Below are 23628 nucleotides of genomic sequence, written 5' to 3' on the forward strand. Positions count from 1 at the left end.
CGTCGTTGCCGTCCGATTTGAGCGACAAAATTTATCGCACATCATATAAGCTTCTATAGCCGCCGCGGCCGCGCCGTCGTAATGGTATTTTTTCTCGTATATTAATATTATTAAACCTACAGTTTATACGGGAAACCGGTATTTTTATGTGCGATTCACTATGTCGCACAAGCTGCGGCGTTGCATAGGCGTACAATCCATATACCCGTATAATAACACCGCGAATTCGAAACGATATTATAACAAACTATGAAAATACTTTTAATAATAACATATATTTAATTGTTAATTTGTTATTGTATAATATATTATGTACTAAAATATGTATCTATTTATTTTTTAAATATATTTGTACTAAAAATTGTTCATTTCTGTAGGGAGTGCGATTGCACCATCGCATATATACACGAGCCGCCACAAGTTTAAATGTTCTTAATTATTATACTACTTACATTTTAAAACTTAAATAAAATAATTTAAGATAATAATTTTCTTAAATCTCAAAACAATGGAAAATAAACGTACATATATTATATAATTATTATAAATACCTAAGTATAGAGAAGATGTATCTTATTTTCTTAATATAATTATAATGGTTTTTTAAAATTATAGATATTTATTAATTTTTAAAATAGCTAAATAGACAATAGTCAATGGCTATTTAATGTAAACCTATTAATAAAATAATAAGTTTTTAACTGTCATTACTTAATCATTATATATAGCCATGTAGGTATGTAACTTGTTTCATAGGTATCGTCGTATCGAAAAGGAATAACTATATTATAGTTACCTATTATTGGTAAACGTTAATTGTTAATTGTATACATTATTAATCCATCTTTGTAGTAACATATCATGGTTGAAATTATTTGTTTTTTATTCTCAAACATTGTAATAGTTAATATTCACATAAATTATTTATATATTATAATTATATTGTTTTTAAAACAACTGGTTATGGTATCAGTAAAATAAAAAATGTACATTGTAAATAGAAGAAATTATTTATTGATACAAAAATTGTTCAATTTCTTTTTATAGATAGGTACAAAATAAAGAATGGAATATTTGGGGCTTCAGTTATAACGTTCATCATATTTGTTATCGATATTACCGATGGGTAACTTATTACCTAGTGTATCATTCATCATTTTCCACATAGACTCACTAACTCGGAGTTTATTCCCTACATGGCTACATTAATGATACGATTTTCTAGAAGCAGTATAAGAGTTAGGTCCTAGCCTTCAGTATGAGCGTGACTTAACCTTCCCATTTTAACCCAAGCTTAGGTCAGGCCGCAAGTTTTACTCACTGGCATGGTTAAAATCTTTTTAAAAACAAAATTAAATCAAAAGAAGGTACATTGAAAAAAATATATGACAAAATGTGAACAACGTTTTATAATATTTCACAATAAACAATATTTTGTGTTTTATTTTGAGGTGCATAAACATATAAATTATTTTCCGAACTAACGCGAGAGCAAGCAACATAAAATTGTCCATAGGTAAAACAGAAAGTTGTCAAATCGAGACCTGTGACTTTCAGTGTTTGCCCTTGTGCCTTAGCCTTATTATTTATCGTCATAGCGAAGCAAAGCTTTATTGGAAATTGGACGCGTTTGAATTCGAATGGGTAGTCATTTGTTAGATATCATTGGTATTCTAGGGATAAAAACAACATCACTTTGGGATGAGCTATAAAAATGTTTAGCTTCAATCATGTTCCGTTGCACACTTATTACTCTTAATCACTATAATAATACACTATTATTCTAGGTTTTCTATCTTTGCTTTAAGTATTTGAAATAAAAATCTCATATTTAGTTATGCAGTATACTACTATAACATGCCTATATAGTATATACAATATATTATTCTGTATATATTTTGGTGCTAAATGCTAATTCTATTTCTTACGTCTGGCACTATTTTAAATAAGTATAAAGCTATTCTAATGAAAAGGTATATACGACAACAGTGTATAAATGTACTTGTAATATAATTGACTTACCAAAACGTCTTTAAAATTAGTTTTACGATTTTTTCTTGGATCTCTGCATTACTGCATTTAATTAAAATATCTTGTTGACATGTCGTAGAAATCGGCAATATATACCTAATTAGGATATTGCTTAAGTTTTTTTTTAAGGTTTAAACAATTTTTCCCGCGTCAATAGATTTAGAAAATCAGTGATAACAGTAATATAATTTATTGATTAAATTTCGTTAAAACACTGAAATATTAAAGACGAAAAACGTCATCCGATTTGATAATAGCGTTTTGTAGGTTGTAGTATATGTACTTTGTTGTACAATAGTACACCTGTACATCAAGCTGTTATAGTACGTACCTACTGGTTACTTTTGTAAATGTAAGTCTTGTACTCAAAAGTCAAAATTTAAGGTAAGTGTATCCTGTTTTGGAATGCGTTGCAGTTTTTGTGTCAGAACTAACCCGTATTTATGCACCACAGTCATTACGAACAGTTTATAGGTAATGATTAAAATACTCCTTGGTTACCCACACAAAGAAATCGATTATGATTTATCTTATTATCTATCAATGCATCTTAATAATATTTCGTCAGTCATTATAAGCAGCACAATGTGCCTCTCTCCGCGTTACTACTCAGCCAGCAATGCTGGTTATTTACATTGCTAACCATGTACTGTCTGAGGTCGATTGTGTTTTCATTGCTGTTTGTGCTACTGTTGGCTGTTTTTAATGTACACAGCACCAATATACCTCCACATATCCAACGCCATGGCATGGTGTACAAATATTCTCGTTTTTTCAGTTCATTAAAACCTTTAGCCATGTCTGAAAAAGTTGAGAAACGTATTGATGATATTGAAAAGTCTATTGGAGACTCTCGGATCTATCGGGGATTGGTGATGAAAAATGGTCTTACCGCTCTATTGATAAGTGATCCCGATACTGACAAGTCTGCCGCGTCTCTATCAGTTGCAGTTGGTAAGTTTTAAAATAATTTATAATATTAATTATTAATAGTATTTCTTGATCATTAGTTAGGTGATTTCACTTCAAAATTTTTACCTAAATATTTATACAAATATATATTTTTAAATAGGTACACTGAGTTTTTAATACAGTATAAAAATAATCTTATATTTTATACAATTAGTAGCTTAAATTTAATTTTTAATTACTCATTTTAATTATTTTTATTCCTACATTAGGTAGTTTGAGTGAACCTAAAGATTTGCCAGGCTTAGCTCATTTTTGTGAGCACATGCTGTTTTTGGGTACTAAAAAATATCCAGTAGAAAATGAATTTACACAGTTTTTAACACAAAATGGCGGATCTTACAATGCATATACTGCAAATGATCATACAAATTATTATTTTTCCACTAAAACAGAGTCATTAAAACCATCGTTGGACAGGTTAAGAATGAGATTTTTTTTTTCAATATATACTTATATTACAAATATTTTATTATAGATTTGCTCAATTTTTCCTTGAACCTTTGTTTACAACAAGTGCAACTGAGAGAGAAATTGGTGCTGTTAATTCTGAACATGAAAAAAATGTTGCTGATGATTTTTGGCGTCTAGCACAGTTAGAAAAAAATGCAGCTGATCCAAATCATGCTTATAACCAATTTGGAACAGGTAAACTAAATACATATCTAGTGTTACTTTTAACGTAGAGGTAAATTTTAGTTAAAATGTTTAAAAAAAAAAAAAAAAAAAAAAAAAAAAAATGGCTGTATATTATGTTATTATGTATATATTTTTTATATTTGCTGTTTAGGTACAAAAGAGACATTATGGAATCTTCCTAATTCAAAAAACATTAGTGTTCGTGATCAACTATTGGAGTTCCATTCTAAATGGTACTCTTCTCATTTAATGTATTTAACTATACTCGGAAAAGGTATTAACTAAAAGGTTTTTTTTGTTAAATGATTAAAATTAATTTTTGTAAAAAATTCTCAGAGGATTTAAATACTTTGGAAGAATTGGCTGTATCTTTGTTTGGAGATATTGAAAAAAAAAATGTAGATAAGCCATATTGGAAAGATCCAATTTATAAAGAAGAACAATTGGCAACTAAGACTGTTGTAGTTCCAGTAAAAGATATTAGAGTGCTATCTGTCAATTTTCTTATTCCTGATCAAAGGCAATACTATAGAAGCATGGTAAAAATATTTGTTGATTATGTGTACAATTTAAACATTATTTTTATAATTAATTTTATTAATTAGCCTAGCAGATATTTGAGTGCTTTATTTGGCCATGAAGGTCCTACAAGTATTCTAACAGTTTTAAAAAAAAAAGGATGGTCTAGTAAACTGTCAGCTGGTAATAAATTTGAAGCTAGGGGAATTGAACTTTTTGATATTGATGTAGATTTAACAGAAAAAGGAGTTGATCATGTTGATGACATTATTAAATTAATTTTTCAAGTAAAATATTTATTTAATTTAAAATGTTTAGTATATTTATATTTATAAATGTATATTTTATATGGCTTAGTATGTGAATATGTTAAGACATGAAGGACCTCAAGAATGGTTCCATGATGAAAATAGTAACATTAGTTCAATGCAATTTCAATTTAAAGATAAAGGTTCTCCTTTAGATTATGTTTATCGATTATCTTCTCATATGATAGTAAGTTATATTTTTTATTATTTATATTACTACTGTCTGTTATTTAATCTTTTTGTATTTGTTTAGAATTTCAAATTAGAAGATGTTTTAACAGCTGAATATCTAATACGAGAGTGGAGACCTGATTTAATAGTAGAACTTTTATCTTACTTTAGACCAGATAACATGAGGTATCTATGAACAGAATAAAAAAAAAAAAAACAATTATTTATTTTATTTTTTATTGATATTTGAATTGATTTAGATAGAGTAGATAGAAGTGCTTCTATAGTTATGCTAAGACTTAAACAATTAATGTATTTTATTATAAAAATGTAAATATATTAATTTTCCAGAGCAACAGTAGTTTCCAAAGTATTTGAAAACAAAACAGATACTGTAGACAAATATTACGGAACACCATACTCAATAATGCCAATACCAACGGAGACTTTAAATGTAATAAATATAAATATAGAAATTATTAATTATAATTAATTAAAAATGTTTTAATTTTTTGAATGTTTAGGAGTGGAGAAAAGATGATTTATGCGAAGATTTAAAAATGCCACTAAAGAATGAATTTGTTGCTACAGATTTTAATTTAGTGCCAATTGACAAAAATGTAATTAGATTTTTATTATATAGTTTTCACACATCATACATTTTTTAATACTTTTTTCTTCTGTAGGAACCAGGTCATCCACATATTATTCATGAATCACATATTTTGAGATGTTGGTTTAAAACTGATACAGAATTCAGATTTCCTAAAGCATTTGTTTCAATTGACTTTTTCAGGTAATTCATCAAATATAACTATAATATTTATTTTTTCTAATACTTAATTATTTATATATTACACTAAAACATTTTTTCCCTACCACATAAATATTATTCAAATAATGATGACTAACAATTTAATAATTTAAATGGCACTGACTTTTTAAAAACTGTTTGTCTACTTAATTATAATTTATGTTCATACGTATAACTATTTAAAAGGCTTAAACTTCAATGTCTTTAAATATAAAAAAGTATAGACGATTTTTTTGTATATTTTTTTAGACAATTTTTATGGCATAGTCATCAAAAATACCTTATATTTTAAAATATAAAAAAAAGAATTGGTTTTTGAAATCATAATATTTTACTAAAAATTTTAAATATTTTAATCTGAACATGAAATATATTATTGGTTTTAGTATGTTGTATTTTTTTTCTGTAAGAAAGCATAAATAATTAAATACAAAGTTAAGTTCCTCAAATTTTCTTACAGTTTTTTTTCCACTAGCTTTTGAACAATAATTTTTCTGTCTTTTTCTTTCAATCAGTATCTCTTTTTATTCTAAATTTATTTATTTTTGAATTTAAACTAAACATTTTTATTGCAATATTACAATAACTTACACAAAATACAAAATGTATACTTAGAACATATTTTACAACAGGTAAATCCTCTGATCTTATTTTTATTTAAAGACTAGTATTTATTTACTTAATATTTTTAAATAAATAGTTACTAGGTATTTAAACGTTTAAAATATTAAGTATAATCACAAAATAACAGATAACTTGTATTAATTTTTAATTTATATTAAAATCATTACTTTATCTTTTTATAATGTTTTTTTAATTTCAAATTAAAAAAAATCTTTTATTATTTTATTAAAACTAGTTTAACTGTTATATTGCAGTTTCTTATTTTATTAATATGTAATATGTAACTTATTATAATTTTTTTTTTTATCTATTAGCCATATTGTAATGACTGATCCATTCCATTGCAATATTATGAGTCTTTTTGTAAGATTATTCAATGAAGATTTTTCAGAGTATACATGGGATGCAACCAGAGCTAGTCTAAATTTAATCATACAACCAAGTAGTTACGGTTTCAAGGTAAAATTCAATCAAAAACTCCATTTACAAAATTAATATTAAGAATTTAAAATCATTATTTTTTAGATGCAATTGAGTGGATTTAATCATAAGTTGCATATTTTGCTAAAGAAAACTATTGATAAGCTTTTAACTTTCAAGATAGATCCTCTACGTTTTGAAATTCTTAAAGAAGAAGTAAGTCAAAATGACATGATAAACTTTAAAATAATTTCTTTGAAATTTCAAAAATTTTAAATTTGTTTATAGAAAATTAGAGATTTGAAGAATATTAACATGGAACAACCTTATCATAGTGCAATGAGGTATAATTCTATAATTTTATCTGAAGATGCATGGGATCCTAATGAATTATTGGCTGCCATTGATGGTGAATCATTATATTATGATTAATATGAACTATTTGTCATAATTTTTTTATATTTTTAGATGTTAATATTAAAAACATTGAGGAATTTATTGAAAAGTTCCTTTCCCATATGTTCATGGAATCATTAGTATATGGCAATATAGATAAACCTGTAAGTATTTTATAATTATAATTATCAATTAGACATTACCTATTAAATTATGTAAATTTATTTTAGAAAGCATTAGAACTTATACAAATACTAGAAACACCATTTTTGGGTCGAAATGGATTCCGTAAATTATTACCACGTCAAATGGTTAGGTCAAGAGAAGTACAACTTGAAGATAGTGAGTTAAATATTTTGATTTTATTTGAATCTAAACAAAGTGAAAATTCAATTATTTTTAGTTTTATTTATATTAATGAAAATCAACACTTGTAATATTATTATTGGTCATTTCTTTTTTTATTATTAATACAAAGTTACATTCTTCTTTTTTGTTTGTTTTTTTTTTAATTAAATATTTAAAATATTAGGTATTTATATTTACAAAAGAATCCTCCAGGTCCGTAACTGGTTGATATGATATAGATATTTAGTATATTCTATTTGGATTTACCAATTTATAGTATTATATAAAACTGTGAAATACAATTATACAATTGACTTTTTTTTCTAAGTAATTGTTTTACTATATGCAGACTAATATTCAATTTGTTTGTTCTAATGATATACAGTAAATTATACAATTTAATATTTTACATACCGTAAATCTGTATTTGTCTATTTTTTCTGATAATTAGACTATTTTTACATTCCGACCATAATTCCATCTCAAGGGAGACGGATTAAAAGGGTTCTACTGTAAATAGTACCTTATTAATTAATTATTAAATTAGGATTAATTAAATTTCTATAGAATTTTTTAATCAATACGAATAGATTAAACACCAAAAGAGTTCAATCAGCTTACTGTTAATTATATTTAAGTAGGTATTATACTAAACAATATGCTTTTATACTCTAATTCATACTCTATTTAGTTAGACTTAAAGACATTTAATTTATGCATTATATTTAAGGTGAAAGCGCATTATTCGAAACAACAAGTGATCATCACAGCAGCTCATGTGTTTATATACATTTACAATGTGGAGTTCAGTCTATATTAAATAATATGATAGTTGGCTTATTTAACGAAATTATCAAGGAGTCATGTTTTAACACACTGCGTACACAAGTATGAAAACTAAAACTAAACTGTTTATATTTAAATAGAATGAAACTATTCAAATTAACTTTTTGTAATAGGAACAACTGGGGTACATAGTGTTCAGTTCATCAAGCAGAAGTCATGGAGTACTAAATTTGCGTATTATTGTACAATCTGACCGTACTCCAATGTATGTTGATACAAGAATAGAAAACTATATAAACACTATTGAGGTTAGTGGGTGGGTTTGAGTGGCTACATTTTAGTAAATTAACAAATTCATTTTTTTTTTATTATTTTAGCAATTATTAATGAATATGTCCGAAGAAGAATTTAGCAAGTACAAAGATGCTTTAGCTGTTAAATTGTTAGAGAAGCCTAAGGGCTTAATGAAACAAGCAGCTGTTTATCAGATAGAAATTGACACACAAGACTACAATTTTAACCGAGCACAAATTGAAGTAGAAGCATTAAAATCAATCGTCAAAAATGATATTGTTGAATTTTATAATGTAAGTAATTTTTCAATTATTTTAGTCAGATAATTAATTGATAATATGTATAGGATCAAATCAGTCAATCAGGGCCAAAACGACATAAGTTAGCAGTACATGTCAAATCTACATTAAAGAATAGAAGCGTGGAAGAGGATAATAGTTTGATACCAAACAACAATGTATGTTTTATTTTTATGATTTAATTTATATTGCCCAACATAATAATATTGTCAAGCTATTATTTTTCATCTTACAGATCTCTTTAGTTAAGGATATAACAGAATTTAAGAAGAAACATAGACTGTTTCCATTGCCAAGCCCAATTATACCTGTTGGACTCACATCTACAAAATCCAAGTTATAATACGTATTTTAAATTATTTCTTACAAAAATATATTTCTTGTATTTTTATACATTTAAATTATAATAATTCATATCGAATCAAAATAAACATATATTTTTTTTTTAGCTAGGATTTTAATTAAAATTACAGTTTAGATCAGCGATTCTTAACCTTGGACCTACACATAAAATAATGTTTAGTTTAGTTTATTGGTTCTTATTTTAAAAAGATCAAGAATCTCTAGTTAAAACATTTATTTAATTACTTTCAGAAATAATATACTTATTTTAAATGATTAAATTATTGTTACATTAAAATATATTTATTAATCTTGTAAAATACTCGAATATTTTATAAAAGTAAAATTATTGTAACGATTATATACATATTATTGTATTTAAACATTAAATTGTATATTAAAAGTTCATAACAAACATTAATGATGTTAGTATTACTAACTAGTTATTTTTTTAACCAAATATCAAATTAAATTGTATATTTGAAATAAAAAAAATGTTCAAAGGTTTACTTACTAGGGTAATAAAAATATAATGTTGGAGTGGCTCAGTGGTTATGCAATTTATCTTTTCATACGTAGTTTCGTCAAATTTATTCATGGTACAGTGCAAATAACTTATAGTTTCATATGACTATTAAGCAATGTACTATACTAATGTCGTTTTGATTATATCAGCAAATTTTCAATTAGTAACCACTTCAATGGTTGTAAGAATTTAGTAAGCCAGTAGGGTAGTAAATAATGAAATGCACTTACTATTATATAAATGGATAAAATGAATGTATTAATCGTAACTAGTATTTAATATTTCTAGAATATTTATTAACGTATATATACATTTGTTATCATTTCTCATTGTTTTGTGATTATGTGTGATCCATACATTATACAATAATAGATTTTGTCTTATTAGCATGTCAACATTCTATTTTCTAGATTTATATAAATCAATGTTTATATGGAGCTCAGTGTTGTGTTGTATCAGTGTTTGATGTTGAGTTTATGTTTATAACAGTAAAAATCAATAGATATTTTATAACAATTGCCACACAACATAAGAAATTCGTCTAAAATGAGCATGTCACCCTAAGTGAATTTGTTTGTTTATCTTTTGAGTTACTATTCCATTCTTTTGTACTTAACAGCTGGTTTATAAACACAATTATGAATTCAAATGTCAAATATATATCCAAGTAATGTTCTTTTATTTATTAAAATATATTATACATAACAGACTCAAATTTTATATGAGGTCTGGTTAATTACCTAAAAATCAGTTAATCAACATTTCTAATTTTTTTAAGAACTAATCAGGGCTTATACACTGTGCATCATAGAAATATGACAATTTTGCATTCAAATTATTATACTTGAATGTGTTGATCATTGTGATACACCCCTGTATATAAAAATATGTTTTTTTTCTAGAACTTATAACTTTTGCAAATTACTTATATATGTATTTTTTTTTTTAATAAAACTTCTTAATGGTAGTCAAAAATACAGAAAATTCAATAATTTATATTCTTCATTGAAAATAAAACAAACATTATATTTGTTAAATTCAACTTATGAACTAATAACTATACAAATTTCAGATCAAAATGAACATAATAAATAAACAATATATAACTCAATGACTATAATATTGAAGTCGTATATATCATAAAACCCATAAAAAAAATATACTGTTAAATCGAGTATCGAGTATTTTCATTTGTTTTTAATAATATAACATTTTTATAGGTATAATGCCTATTTTTTTAACTAAAAAAAAAATTTATATAATTTTTATTCTTACACAGAAGTCTAAACATGCATAAAATGTTTACATTGTTTTATAAAACAATCATGTAAGAATGTTTATTACCATTTTTTTTTTTTTTACTTTTATTACTGTTAATTTTATTCTAACAATAATCATTTTTCATTTGTGCATAATAATAACTTAATGCATGAAACTAGTAGGATTTTTAAGTGATTATTAACATTCTTTACTACTAGGAGTTGGAACTTTTTTCCCCATTTAAGTAGTTGTATCTATTTAACAAGTCATCTTCGTCTTCGTCTTCGTCGTCATCATCATCATCATCATCATCATCATTAACATCCAAATAACGTTTAGTTCTACTAGATTTTCTAGGTGGAGACCTAAATCAATTTTATTATATTTTATTAATTATAATTTCATTTTATTTTAATTTTAAAATTACCTTAAGTTTTCTTCAGACGAACTAGATGATTCGGGAGTGTTACGTCCACTTGGAGTTGGACTTCCCGGTGGAGAAAATGCTTGTAACAATTTACCTTTACTGTCTTTCCAAAAATGTGACTAGAAGAAAACTCTTGATTATATTTAGACAATTTGACAATTAACTTTAAACTTACAATAGGTCCATCTCGGCCAAACAACAACAAGAATGAAACAATAAAATCTCTTGATTTTTCTTCCCATCGTTGCAACATATCTACTCTTTTTTCACCAATAGTTCCCATTACCCGCTTACTGCGGTCTTTAAGTTCTTCCATTTTGTTTTGAAGTTTTAATTTTTTTTCCTAAAACCAATTATAATTTATCTTTTACAATAGCTTATATCTTTAAGATAATTTATGTAGAAATCTAACCTTTAAATAAGATACATTCAAATCTTTGGCACTGTACCCACGCTGAAGATTACGTCTAACATACATATCATAATCTCGTACTATTCGAGAAATAACATCTGACGTTGATACACCCTCAGTCCTTTGGGTGCCTACAAACATACCTTTTTCTTTAAGTCCTCTATAAACATCTTCACCATCCTCATTAATGTAAGGTATATCATCGTGAGCAACAAAATCAATCTACACAAAATTTTAAACTCACATTTTCAATTCAAAATAAGTCAATAACAATTTTAATTACTTTGTTATCTATTAAAAATTGATCATCAATTTCCCAAGGTGCATCTTTAAGAACTTCATCTATATAACGACAATGTCTAACAGCTTCATACCTTTCTTCATCGGTCATTACAGTTTTTCCTTTAAAAGTATGTGTGATACTGTCACTGCATACTAAGCCATACAAAAAAAAATATATATATTTACATGTTTATGAATATAAATTATCTTAAATTTATCTACTACACAATATCAACTAACCTCCAACAATCAAGTAAACATTTTGGAATACAGTTTTTGCTTGCATTAACTGTCTAGCATGCCCTTGATGGAACATATCATAAACTCCATCTGCATATACCCTGATTCTTCGAGGAGCTGCAAATAAGAAGAATTGTCTAAAATGAAAATTTAATTTCAGCTGGAGATAATTTAATAACCATAGATGAACATAATTCTAATTTTTTTCTCTTTTTTTAGGAAGTATAATAGTATAATATATAATTAAGTGTTAATTTGGTTTATATTTTATTTATTAATATGAAATATTAATGTTCTAGTTAGCCTTACCTAAGAATATTAAATAACCGATATTAATGTTCTATAATACTTTATAACATTTGGTTATATCAGACACTCATTTTAAGTGAATAAAAGTATCAAAGTAATCAATGATTAAATATATTTTTAAACTTTGATTTTTCCATAAATTAATCAGTTTACTATGCTAATTTAAATAAAAGATAATTCAATAAACGTATACAGTTTAATAAACCAAGACAATACACAACATTCATAATATTATATAACAGTACAAACACATACAAATAACGCATAATTCTTAAATCACTAACATGAGATGGTTTGTATCAAAGATAGTAATGATATTATAGCAACTGTCTACATTTATATGGTGTTTTTAAATATTAAAATTTTTCAGAAAATCTAAATATTAATTTCATAATACTGTTTAAAGGTTTTTATTAATTTATTTGTTTTATTTTAAATTTTAACAATCAGCACCTATTATAAGAATAAAGAGAATATGTATACAAATATATAATACTATAAACAGAGGTAAAAAAAAAATAAGTCATAGGTTAGATTAGGTTAAATAAGGGTCTTTATCATTTCATTCCTGATTCTAATATACGTTAATGAGGGGCATAAAACGATTTTCAGAAAATTTTTTTTATCCAAAAATTAGAAACTTCCAATTTTTATTATTGAAATGTGATGATAAATATTTAATTATATGACATCAAATAGAACTAACGTAATGACGTAATATATATACATATTAATATAATATAGTTCATACCTAAACCAGAATTAGCCATATCCATAGTGATTTTTGTACTGTAATCACAAGCATTCCGTTCTTCAACTGCATCTTTTTCTGTACTAAAAGGTGCAGGTTTGAAAATTGACTAAAATCAAAATATTGTAGAAAGCTGTTAATATTTAATTTATTACTGAAAGTGATATTTTAGTATTTACTGTCTAGTTAGGATAGGTTAGATCATAATTATATAGCTTATTATATTCAGTTGTATAGTTGGGGAAATATGTCATTATAACTCTTAAAAATATGTTTTTTTTAATTTAATTTTTTGGTAGCTTTAACAATTTAAATTTGCATTTTAGTTGCATCTATATAACTTCCAAATATAATCCATTCACTTAGAATGTGAATTGATGTACACTCAATTTTCTTAAATGAAAATACATTTCATCATTTCATACACTCGGTCACTTAAAATGACAATTTTTTTTAAATAATTAAAATATCATTTTATAGCAAAATACCTAGGTTCTATAGATAATATGTTGCAGTAGGAAATAAAAAAATAATAATTATCAATATTTTGAAGAAATAAAGATATTATTAATAAATAACAGATAAAGTAGTTATACCATCATCAGACTGTAACTTTATATTCCTTTGTATGAATAACATTTTTAGACCAAAATGAAAATTCATTGTTGACAAATATGTCATCACTATTGAAAAGTAATTAGTAAATTAGTAAATTATGAAAACGTACTTATCAAACTATGTGGTCACTTCTAAATTAAAAATAATAATGATTAACAAATTATTTATTATATCTAGTAAAGATTTTAAATCAAATATTTTGTAATTATTTTTAGTATCAATGAACACATGAAATCCTTCTATAGACAAAATGTCATCTACTTAAAATTGTTTTGCTTATCTTCTTATATTTTCATCACCATACAAAACATTACAATAATCTAGTCAATTTTACATATCTAAATAATCAAGGTCATTTTAAGAAAAAAATATTTTGGATGTAGTATTTACCGTTTTCTAGCTCCATTAAAAAAAAAGTAGTTGGGGCATTCAAAAAAAAAAAAATAGTTGAAGAGCTTTGCTTCAGGGGCAACTCCCCCCCCCAATTCTAGCACTGCATATGGTTATAACTTATAACAATTTTCTTTAAATTCTTTTTTTTACACACACACACATATATATACACACATGTTATACTAAATTAATTAACTATATCTATCATTTATTATATCTCAAGGACAGCTTAATAGTAATGTTTACTATTATAGTTGAAAATTAATTTATAAAATGCTTAAATGCATACTTAATCCAAACAGTCATATAAAATGTATTAAATTAACACATAAAACATATTTAACAATTTCTAACTGCAATGTTAGTAGTACCAATATTAGTATCATTATGATTTACCAAATCTGATTAAAGGTCATTCAGATAAAAACGGTATGTTTATATAGAGTGATTCACTGAAAACATTCAAAATTGTAAAATAGGCTAGTTCTCTAGTTGGGATATTTTAAAAACAGATTATAATAATTAATAATCATGTAGATCTTATAATATGAATAATACATTTTTTTTTAATTAAAATAAAACTAAATCAAATAACTTTTAAGTTGGAACAATATTGTTCTTTAATTCTATATAATTACATATTTCATGTACTTCACATCCTTTATTTATTATACCCATAGGTATTTAAGAATATAAATAAGTAAAAATAGTTTCTTTAAACCACTGATTTTAAAAAAACTATTTAATTTTAAAATATTAATCTTTATATAAATTATGAAGGTTTTTAATTTAATCATGTCAAGGTAAATAATAAATAGGTAGCTTCAATAATAATTCTAGACATTATATTGCTTCTTTGTCATTTCAAAAATCTAATTATAGAACTGATCTAAGATTTATCAAATCATAAATATATTTTTAATATTAAATTGTATACATTGTAACTATAATAATTCAATAACATAAGAATACCAAAATAATAATTTCAAAAAACTTCTTGTGTATAGTTCAGTAATTGTTACTACATTTAATATTTCAATCCCACCACACAAAGATAATGTGAAGTAGTAGTGTCTACTATACATAATTCTCATAAACATGACAAAATTATAGTAGACATGCTAGTTAAATAACTTAACAATAAAGTTTCCATTAATTTTTCATCATAATTAGCTGCTAGAACAAGTCCACATACAATTTTGTTAAAAAAGCATAGTATTTCAAAAACAATATACCTATTCATTTTATGGTTATATATTATTTAATAAACAAACATTGAAAATTGAACATCAAAACATATCCAGACATTTAGTAGAAACTTAAGGATAGACAGAATTTAATTGATGGCTTAAAAGTTTACAACCATAAATATACAATAACACATTTCAAATTGTCTAGTCAAATATTAAAATATAAGTTGCATACTTTCGTATATTTAAGGCAAATATTTAGTTCCTGAACTTATCTATGTATAATATATAAGCTTAAGTAACTTTATATTAGCAACCAACGCAGTAATTTTTGGTAAAATATATTTAAATAAGATACATACCGGTGGAATATTTTGTAACTTAGCTTGTTCACATTTTTGTAATACATTTTTATTACTGACATGCATCTCCACTTCTGTTGTATTATTAGCCACATCTCGTGTTCTTTTCTTAGACATGTTTGTGTTTCAACTATAATATGTTCATAAAAATAATAATTTCTGAATCAGTGGTAAAAATATAATTAATTCAATAGAATTAAACTAATTTAAAATTATCAAAAAATAGGTACAGTATATAACTTGATAGACAACATAGTGTTAAATTAAAACTAAAATAATTTCTTTGTTATTTTAAATTGTTCTTATTTCTTACTATTTCAATAAAAAGTGTTAAGAAATTATTTAATAATAAATTCTTAGTAGCTATTCATTGTAATCCATCACATTTATTTCATCATATCCAGATCATTTCAAAACTTAATAAATTAAATTATAAACAATAAAATGTAGTTCATAAAATATAAATTAAAAAATGTATAAAAGCTTAAATTAATCAAAAAAATATTGCTTTAGTAGATTATAGAACATTTTAAAATAATTAATGGGAATAAAAAATTTTAAATTTGAGATATGACTGTCTAAATAAGCTAGACATAATTTTTCTAAAAATTTTAATCAGTGTTTTTTAAAAAATACTGTAAAATCAATAAAAAAAATGTATTTCACCTTAAAATCAGCGAATTAAAAATAATTTACAATCATTATATCAATATATCCTTAAATACCAAACACAAATTTAAGTTTGAACTTAAAAAAAAATAGATTTTACCGTATATTATTTTTATTTATATACTATATACCTACAGAAAATATGGCATTAATTACATAAATAAAGCATTTGTTGAAATAATTGAATGTATAGGTACATAAATAATATAATATGGTGAATTAGTTGCGTTGCCATCAAGTAGGTACTAAAAATCATACAATATTTTATACTTACGGAACAAATAGAATACTGCGCATAAAATAATTTAATATTATAATAGGTATGTATGGTTCAAGTCAATAGTAAATTGACATCGTACACTTTATAATTTGAGAATTGTAACAATTGAATTTAACTAGATCGTTATATGGACGGCAATAAACCGATTACTAAATAAAATAAACTACCGAGTCTGGGTGAGGAGATAGAGGCGATAATTGGTAAACCGTCCAAACTTCGAATTGATAGTTTCAGTGAAAAAATTGCGCAAACAACATTTTTCGAATTGGGTTGTGCCATTATCGCCGGAGTGGTGGAGTCCGGACGGTGGACACGGAAATGTTATATGTTATCAGCCTCCTATCAGCCGACACCGCATGTTTTGTCAACGTCACGGATTAATCACACCACGGTACAATATATGAGTCACACCAAGGTTAACCACGTTTTTCATTATTATCAGCAGGTTACGGGCATAGAATGTCCGCGTGGAACAAGATATACTGGAAACGATAGTCGTGAGGAGTGCGGATGGCCGGAACCCAACATAGAGTAACGTTTGTAGTGCATGAACAAATGTGGCTCTATCTATTGATAATACTTACCATTTGTTACACATGCATATTTTTTTTTGTATATTTCTATTTATAGGTTCATTCGATTTATACCACGATTAAGCCGTGATTGATACGCAGCTATTAGCTCTGAGGTAATACTCATATTAGTACGTAATGGACTATCTGCATTTTACAAACTATATTTATTATTCGCTAAAATGCCGAGAAAATGCTCTATTTTACGAGATTTTCAGAGGAAAAGAAAAACGCTGTATTTAAAAGTCCAAAAGATGTGTGGCTTGTTCAACTGCTTGAAATGAGTCAATTTCAAATGCCAATGGTCGAAATTGCCTTGCTACATTTGTTTTCGAAAAACATTTTAGAAATGAAGACATTGTTTATGAATATGCTAATCATCATAATAATGTAAGATTTATTATCATTAATAAATAATTAAAATACAAATAACATGAATTAGGTAGTAACTATAGCTGGACAGAGAAATGAAACGCACTGCTATACCTCAGTTAGAGCGAGGTGCTGTTTTATCAGTTTTCTCTCATTATATTGGTGAAATAAGTATGATAGACACTTTTGACGATGTTCTGGACAATAACGCCGCCATGCCAGATTATGATATTTCCTTCTAGTGAACATAAAAATGAAATTTTAATATTTGTCCTCAAATATTATACCATAACAAAAATGCGACAATATTCCAATATTGAAAATAAGAAGCAATAAGAAATAAATACAAAGAAAAAGAAGCTTGCCAAATTAGTTGTTACTTAATTGAATTAATTTTTAATTATACTATAAAATTGTATAAAAAAAAAGTGTATGTTATGATAGGTATATATATTTTTTAAATTAATTTCATTTAGATATAAATTAGAGGTTATAAAAGAATTAATAAAAACTTAAGACAGCAATTTATTAAATGTATCAATGTATCATGTATGATATCAAGTTATTGCTATCATGGACACAAGCAGGATATATTTATTTTTTGTATCGTAACAAATAACAATGATCACTGATGGGTTCGACCGTTCGGACTGGCACGAATCACGATTTAACTGATTTAAAATCTTAAATCGTGGCACGAATACATAATTAAATAAATGTACTATTATTTTTTAGAATTGATCATAGCTGATGGCGTTAAAATCGCGCTTGAACCAGAAGCGTTACATTGTAGCATGACATAAGTGATATAACTAACAGTTAGTTTATTATATAGTTATATCACGATTCCTGGACTAAATTAAATTTTAATGATGCTTTTTCTCCACCGTATGATATCGAAATAGGCGTCCCTCAAGGTAGTAATCACTTATCTCTTACCTGACTTTTATAACATCTTCACCATGGAGGACGGAGGTATGGACATAAGACATCTCCATAAGACCAATTATTATTAGCTACATTTTCTGACGATACTGCTATACTTGCATACTTGTCTGTGGACTATCCTTTCAATAATAACAATAATAATGTCATTGTGCATCACCTCCAAGAACATTTAAATCTCATATATATCTGATTGATCAATATTAACGAAAGCAAATCCTCTCAAGACACTTTCGCACTTCGCCCCGGTAATTGTCCAATTATTAAATTTAAAAACAAAAATATACCAATATCGAACAAGACTAAGTACCCATAGGCACAATTTCAATAAAAAAAAACTGAGGGTGCTTAAGCTCTTTATTTTCAGAGCATAGCGTTGAATCGTTTCTGTTGCTTCTGAATGTGATATTATGAAAAAATATTTGAGGGTGCTAATTTTAAAATTGGGGGTGATAATACACTTTAAGCTCCCCCTTAATTGCGCCTATGCTGAATTACCTAGATATAATTTTAGACAAGCGCTTTAATTTGGAAATTCTATATCTTTTAAATAAAAGAACCATGGAGTCGTCCCTTTCTCAAATTTAAATTAAATCTTAAAACTAAAATACTGTTGTATAATTCAATGATCAGACCCGTCTGGTCATATGGCATTCAAATTTTAGGGCCGGTCAAACCGCCAAACCTTCCTAACATCCGTCCCATCCAATATTTTTAGAATTTTGCAGTACGTACTATAATTGGTGCTGGACACTGGTACATGCATAGACCTATTAACTAGTTAATAGGTCAATGGGTACATGACCAACCTTTTATTCCATAATAATGACTTAAAAGTTCCACCAAATTCAACATTAGTATATAATTATATAGCTATAGATATATGTATTTTTTAATTGCTTAATAATATTTTGTTATTTCTTCTAAGCGGTTGCTAGGAATCAGGATACTAAAAATATGTCTAATTACTTTAGATATATTTTTTTTTGATATTTTTAGTACCTATCCCAGCAACCAAAGAAATAACAAACAATTATTAAACAATTAAAAATACATATATCTATAGCTATATAAAAAAATCCTTTTACCCCCTTAGAGGTTGAATTTTGTAACATCCTTTCTTAGTGCATTCCTACATTGCGGAACCTCTGTACTAAATTTCAGGTCTCTAGATCCAGTGGTTCGGTCTGGCCGTTGATGAGTGAATAGGGGCGGTCTCCTATGTATATATATAGATTATAAAATTAGTGAGTTGTCGAAATAATTTGTTTCAAATGTTCAATGCTTATTATATTAAAGAATGTATTAGATACTAGGTACTGTGTACAGTATTATATTAAAAATTTAAACAGGATGTGTAGTGCAAAAATCCCCACTACATTTTACTCAAAAATGTATTTATCCATCTTATTCCCCTCCCAGAACAAAATAAGAACTATGCAAGTGGTGCTATAAACCAGCAGTATAAAAACTATAAATTGTAATTTTAAGTGTATTATAAATTATAATGTATAATTAGTCTTAGTAATCCTATTTTCATAATAAGATTTATAATGCAATATGCATGGACGCATGGTTATACCTTATACCACGTTATACTCTACATGTATTAGCTTTTATTTTAAAATAATATGCTTTTCAATTTTATTTCATGTAATTTAAATGTCAATTTTATTTAATTTTTCCCAATTTTTATCTCACGATTTTTACAAAACCGTTTATTTATTTATTTTCTAAATTTATATTTCATTTAAAATTTGAATATTTTTTTCAATGCCATACATATCGTGGTATAGTGCTCCCACTATATAAATTATGTTTTTTTATTTTTATTATACAAGCCACAGTCTTAGAAAATATTTTTAATACCTATTCCAAGATCATGAGTACCGTTATACAATCATTACAATTTATTGATATTAACCTTGCCCCTCCTATATTTTATTTTACCATTAACCACTCAAACCGGTTCGAAGTTTGAAGTAAGATAAAAGAAATGTTATCTGACATCTTCAAATTAATTGTGGTTTTGAATGTTTTGATGTGACGTCAGTCTGAAACCTGTATGTTTCCACAAGATTTCCAATTACAATTATTATAGTTTTTTGAGTAATTTACTATTTATTATTTATAGCCTTATATCTGGCTATAGTTTCTTCTGTTATTATTTTGTTTTTAAATTAACTACCTAGAACCACAAAATACAGATTAATTATTGTTGATTGACATAGATTATTGTTAGTTCGAGTTTAGAAAATTTTTTCTGCTAGTAATGGCTTTACCAAAATATTTATACATACTTTTTGCATTAATAGTGTCGTGTATAGCCATTGAAACTTCAAATTTAAAATGTGAAGTGTGTTGTCGTCTTGTTGAGGAAATTCAACGTAACGTTAGTTCTGTGGATCCATCAAATATTGTGCAAGTTTCTAATTTTCGATTGGATGGTAATGGTAATCAATTAAAAAATACTATTCCGTTAGCTCGGTCGCAATTATATTTAACAGAAGTGATGGATTCTGTGTGTGAAAAGATGAATGATTATGTACGTGCTACGTTTAAGAAGAATGGCACGTTAACAGTTATGCCATTATTACTTGATGGCCAAATGAATCCGTTGATGAGTGAGGTGGATGTGGTTCAAGATTCTGATCTCAACAAAAGTTTACAGTATTATTGCGAAGACATTGTTAATGATATTGAAGAAGATCTTATAAATATAATGAAGTCTGGAGATGATGATCACATTGTTCATTCAATTTGTACTAATGTTATGCAACTGTGTCCAAAAAAACATAATAAAGTAGAATTGTAATCAAAAGTTATTATATTTATGTTTTTATTTTAAGTTTATTATACTTAAAATTTAAATTTAGTTTTTAGTGTTTCTACATTTGTGATTTTATGTTAATATCTATTATTTTAATAACTCATACATTTACAGCTATAAGTGCTTATGTCTGATACAAATGTACATTTTGTCTTTCCTTTTTTTTTTTTTTAATACACAGCTTGATCATTTATTAGCTTGGGCACTTAAAAGTTGTACCTATTAGTTATTATGTATTACAATACTTAAGTAGTAACTAGTAAGTGATAAACATATTTATTAATGATCAATGCTAACATAGTTATTTTTATACTGATCTATTTTATACTAATTACCATAATAATATAGGTAGTTGAATGAAGAATAAGTGCACGGGATTCTTGAATAAGTATTTAATTTTATAGTTTAATGGTATAAAAAATTATTTATCTTGAATACGCATAAATTATTATTATTATTAGATATTAAAATTCTTTAATATTTAGTATGATAAATGTTATTGAAACATAATGTAAAACAATTATAACATGCTTCTGCATTTAACATAAATATCTAATATTTTACGGTTTCTTACAAAATATTGTTGAACATAACGCCATAACATATTGGATACAAAGGGCAAAGACTATTTGATAATTTATATGTGCTATGTCTAACATTTTCTATATAGGCATGTATGATGTACTCTATTGGTTGAATTAACATTTTTATGTTTCAACATGTTCAGTGACAATTAATTAATTATCAAAAAGATTGATATTAAATATTAATAAGTTATTGTGTATAAACATTATTTTCAATCACAAATTATAAAAATGTGTAGAATTTATTTTAAATATTTAAAGCAACAAAATGTAGAGTTACTTTATGTAAAAACTGTAGTGCTTAAACCAAAGTGATTTTTGTAGTCAATGGTTTTTTTCACTACTACTACCATCTAATTTTTCTATTATTTTCACTGAAATACTTGTGTATTTAAAATACTGGTTAATTTTGTTCTTTTTAAAATAACATTTTTTTTTATAACCAATTATATAGTTTATATTTACTACTATTTTAGGGACTAGTACAATATATGATCTACCATCTACCGAAAAACAGTTCTATGATAAATTATTGAAAGTATAATAGGTATTTGTTAAACTGACAATTGTAATATAAAATAATACAAACATTTTTAAATTTTTAAAATAAATATTAAATATAAAATATTTTGTATTTACGGACTTTTTGACTGACTATAAAAACTGAATCTGGACTTAGTCACACTTTTTTTAAAACGGACTATTTGTCTATGGTCTTTTTGTTCCCGGACTTTTTGACCGATTACCGTTCTCATATGGTATACATACTACATATACGCTGTATGCTCTCAAGATTATGTACTATTTTTTAGGTTTAATATTGTTAATTATATGTATTAATATGAGATTAATATTTGTAAAATATTATATTCAATAACATTTTCTTAAATTTATAATTTACAATTTTTGGTTATTTTGTTTAATTCGTAAAATCTAAAGCCCATTAGTCCGGATTAATGGGTTTTTACTGTGTATATTAAGTACTGTATTTGAATATTTTATCATTCAATTACAGTTTAGTGTTTACTCTTGACATTTCTAATGTTTTCTTTTTTTAAGCGAGTTGATTTTTTAATAATTATATAAAAGGAATCTCGAGTACAGTTCAATATGTTCAATACTTTAAAATGTAAAAATATTTTAATTAATGATGGCTTTATTAATATGGTTTGTTTGAAAAAGAATGTTGATGGTAATGAATGATGGACGTAAAATGAGGATCAATAAGAAGTCATTCAAACGGAACTTAAAAAAAAAAAAAAAATCAAAACTGAGCCTGGCAGATGTGAAACATCGACAATTTTCTTTTTGTAATAATGTTGAAAATTATTATTATTATTATTATTATTAATTTTTGCCGAGCTTCGGTGAATTGGGCCACGAGTGGGGTGTTGCCATACCACAGTCGATCTCACTACTATACCGCGCCATTACATGTTTCACATCAAAAACTGTGATTATTGTGATTTAGATGTATTAAAATAGAATACCAGTCAATTTACATGGCAAATTTATTTATTATTTACACAGACATCAATAGGAGATGTCATAGTAATTATAGAAATAAAAGAACTTGCCTGGCATTGACTATAGTATTTGATATCAGTACATAATTAATTTCTTAAATAGGATAATGGGGGCATGGC

General features: G+C 25.7%; 3 protein-coding genes across 5 annotated transcripts; 2 read left to right on the forward strand and 1 right to left on the reverse strand.

The window, feature by feature from the left end:
* Positions 1 to 2258: 2258 nt before the first annotated feature.
* LOC113548808 (insulin-degrading enzyme-like) lies at positions 2259 to 9066 on the forward strand. Of its 3 annotated transcripts, none has more exons than XM_026949881.1 (22): positions 2259 to 2415; positions 2810 to 2985; positions 3213 to 3420; positions 3479 to 3648; positions 3791 to 3913; positions 3976 to 4178; positions 4245 to 4445; positions 4516 to 4653; positions 4720 to 4823; positions 4989 to 5091; positions 5162 to 5257; positions 5324 to 5433; positions 6390 to 6534; positions 6601 to 6711; positions 6784 to 6904; positions 6964 to 7055; positions 7122 to 7233; positions 7970 to 8127; positions 8199 to 8333; positions 8403 to 8612; positions 8666 to 8776; positions 8854 to 9066. In XM_026949881.1, the coding sequence occupies exons 2-22, from the start codon at positions 2829 to 2831 to the stop codon at positions 8959 to 8961; spliced, it is 2916 nt and encodes a 971-aa protein (XP_026805682.1). In that variant the 5' UTR covers positions 2259 to 2415; positions 2810 to 2828; the 3' UTR covers positions 8962 to 9066. The 3 variants fall into 3 exon arrangements, with proteins under 3 accessions (XP_026805682.1, XP_026805683.1, XP_026805681.1); XM_026949882.1 differs by having other exon boundaries at positions 2358 to 2505; XM_026949880.1 differs by lacking the exon at positions 2259 to 2415 and having other exon boundaries at positions 2583 to 2985.
* A 1682-nt stretch (positions 9067 to 10748) lies between these two features.
* LOC113560900 (choline-phosphate cytidylyltransferase A-like) lies at positions 10749 to 17007 on the reverse strand. The gene is made up of 9 exons (XM_026967020.1): positions 16674 to 17007; positions 15731 to 15860; positions 13168 to 13276; positions 12108 to 12224; positions 11869 to 12020; positions 11586 to 11807; positions 11349 to 11516; positions 11174 to 11292; positions 10749 to 11111 (listed from the first exon to the last, which is right to left on the reverse strand). The coding sequence occupies exons 2-9, from the start codon at positions 15845 to 15847 to the stop codon at positions 10961 to 10963; spliced, it is 1155 nt and encodes a 384-aa protein (XP_026822821.1). The 5' UTR covers positions 15848 to 15860; positions 16674 to 17007; the 3' UTR covers positions 10749 to 10960.
* A 3583-nt stretch (positions 17008 to 20590) lies between these two features.
* LOC113561328 (protein seele) lies at positions 20591 to 21393 on the forward strand. Its single transcript, XM_026967671.1, has one exon. It carries the CDS (start codon positions 20841 to 20843, stop codon positions 21381 to 21383), a length of 543 nt encoding a protein of 180 aa, XP_026823472.1. The 5' UTR covers positions 20591 to 20840; the 3' UTR covers positions 21384 to 21393.
* The last annotated feature ends 2235 nt before the right edge of the window (positions 21394 to 23628 follow it).

The sequence above is a fragment of the Rhopalosiphum maidis genome, chromosome 4 (assembly GCF_003676215.2).
Source record: "Rhopalosiphum maidis isolate BTI-1 chromosome 4, ASM367621v3, whole genome shotgun sequence".
Taxonomy (NCBI): Eukaryota; Metazoa; Arthropoda; class Insecta; order Hemiptera; family Aphididae; genus Rhopalosiphum; species Rhopalosiphum maidis.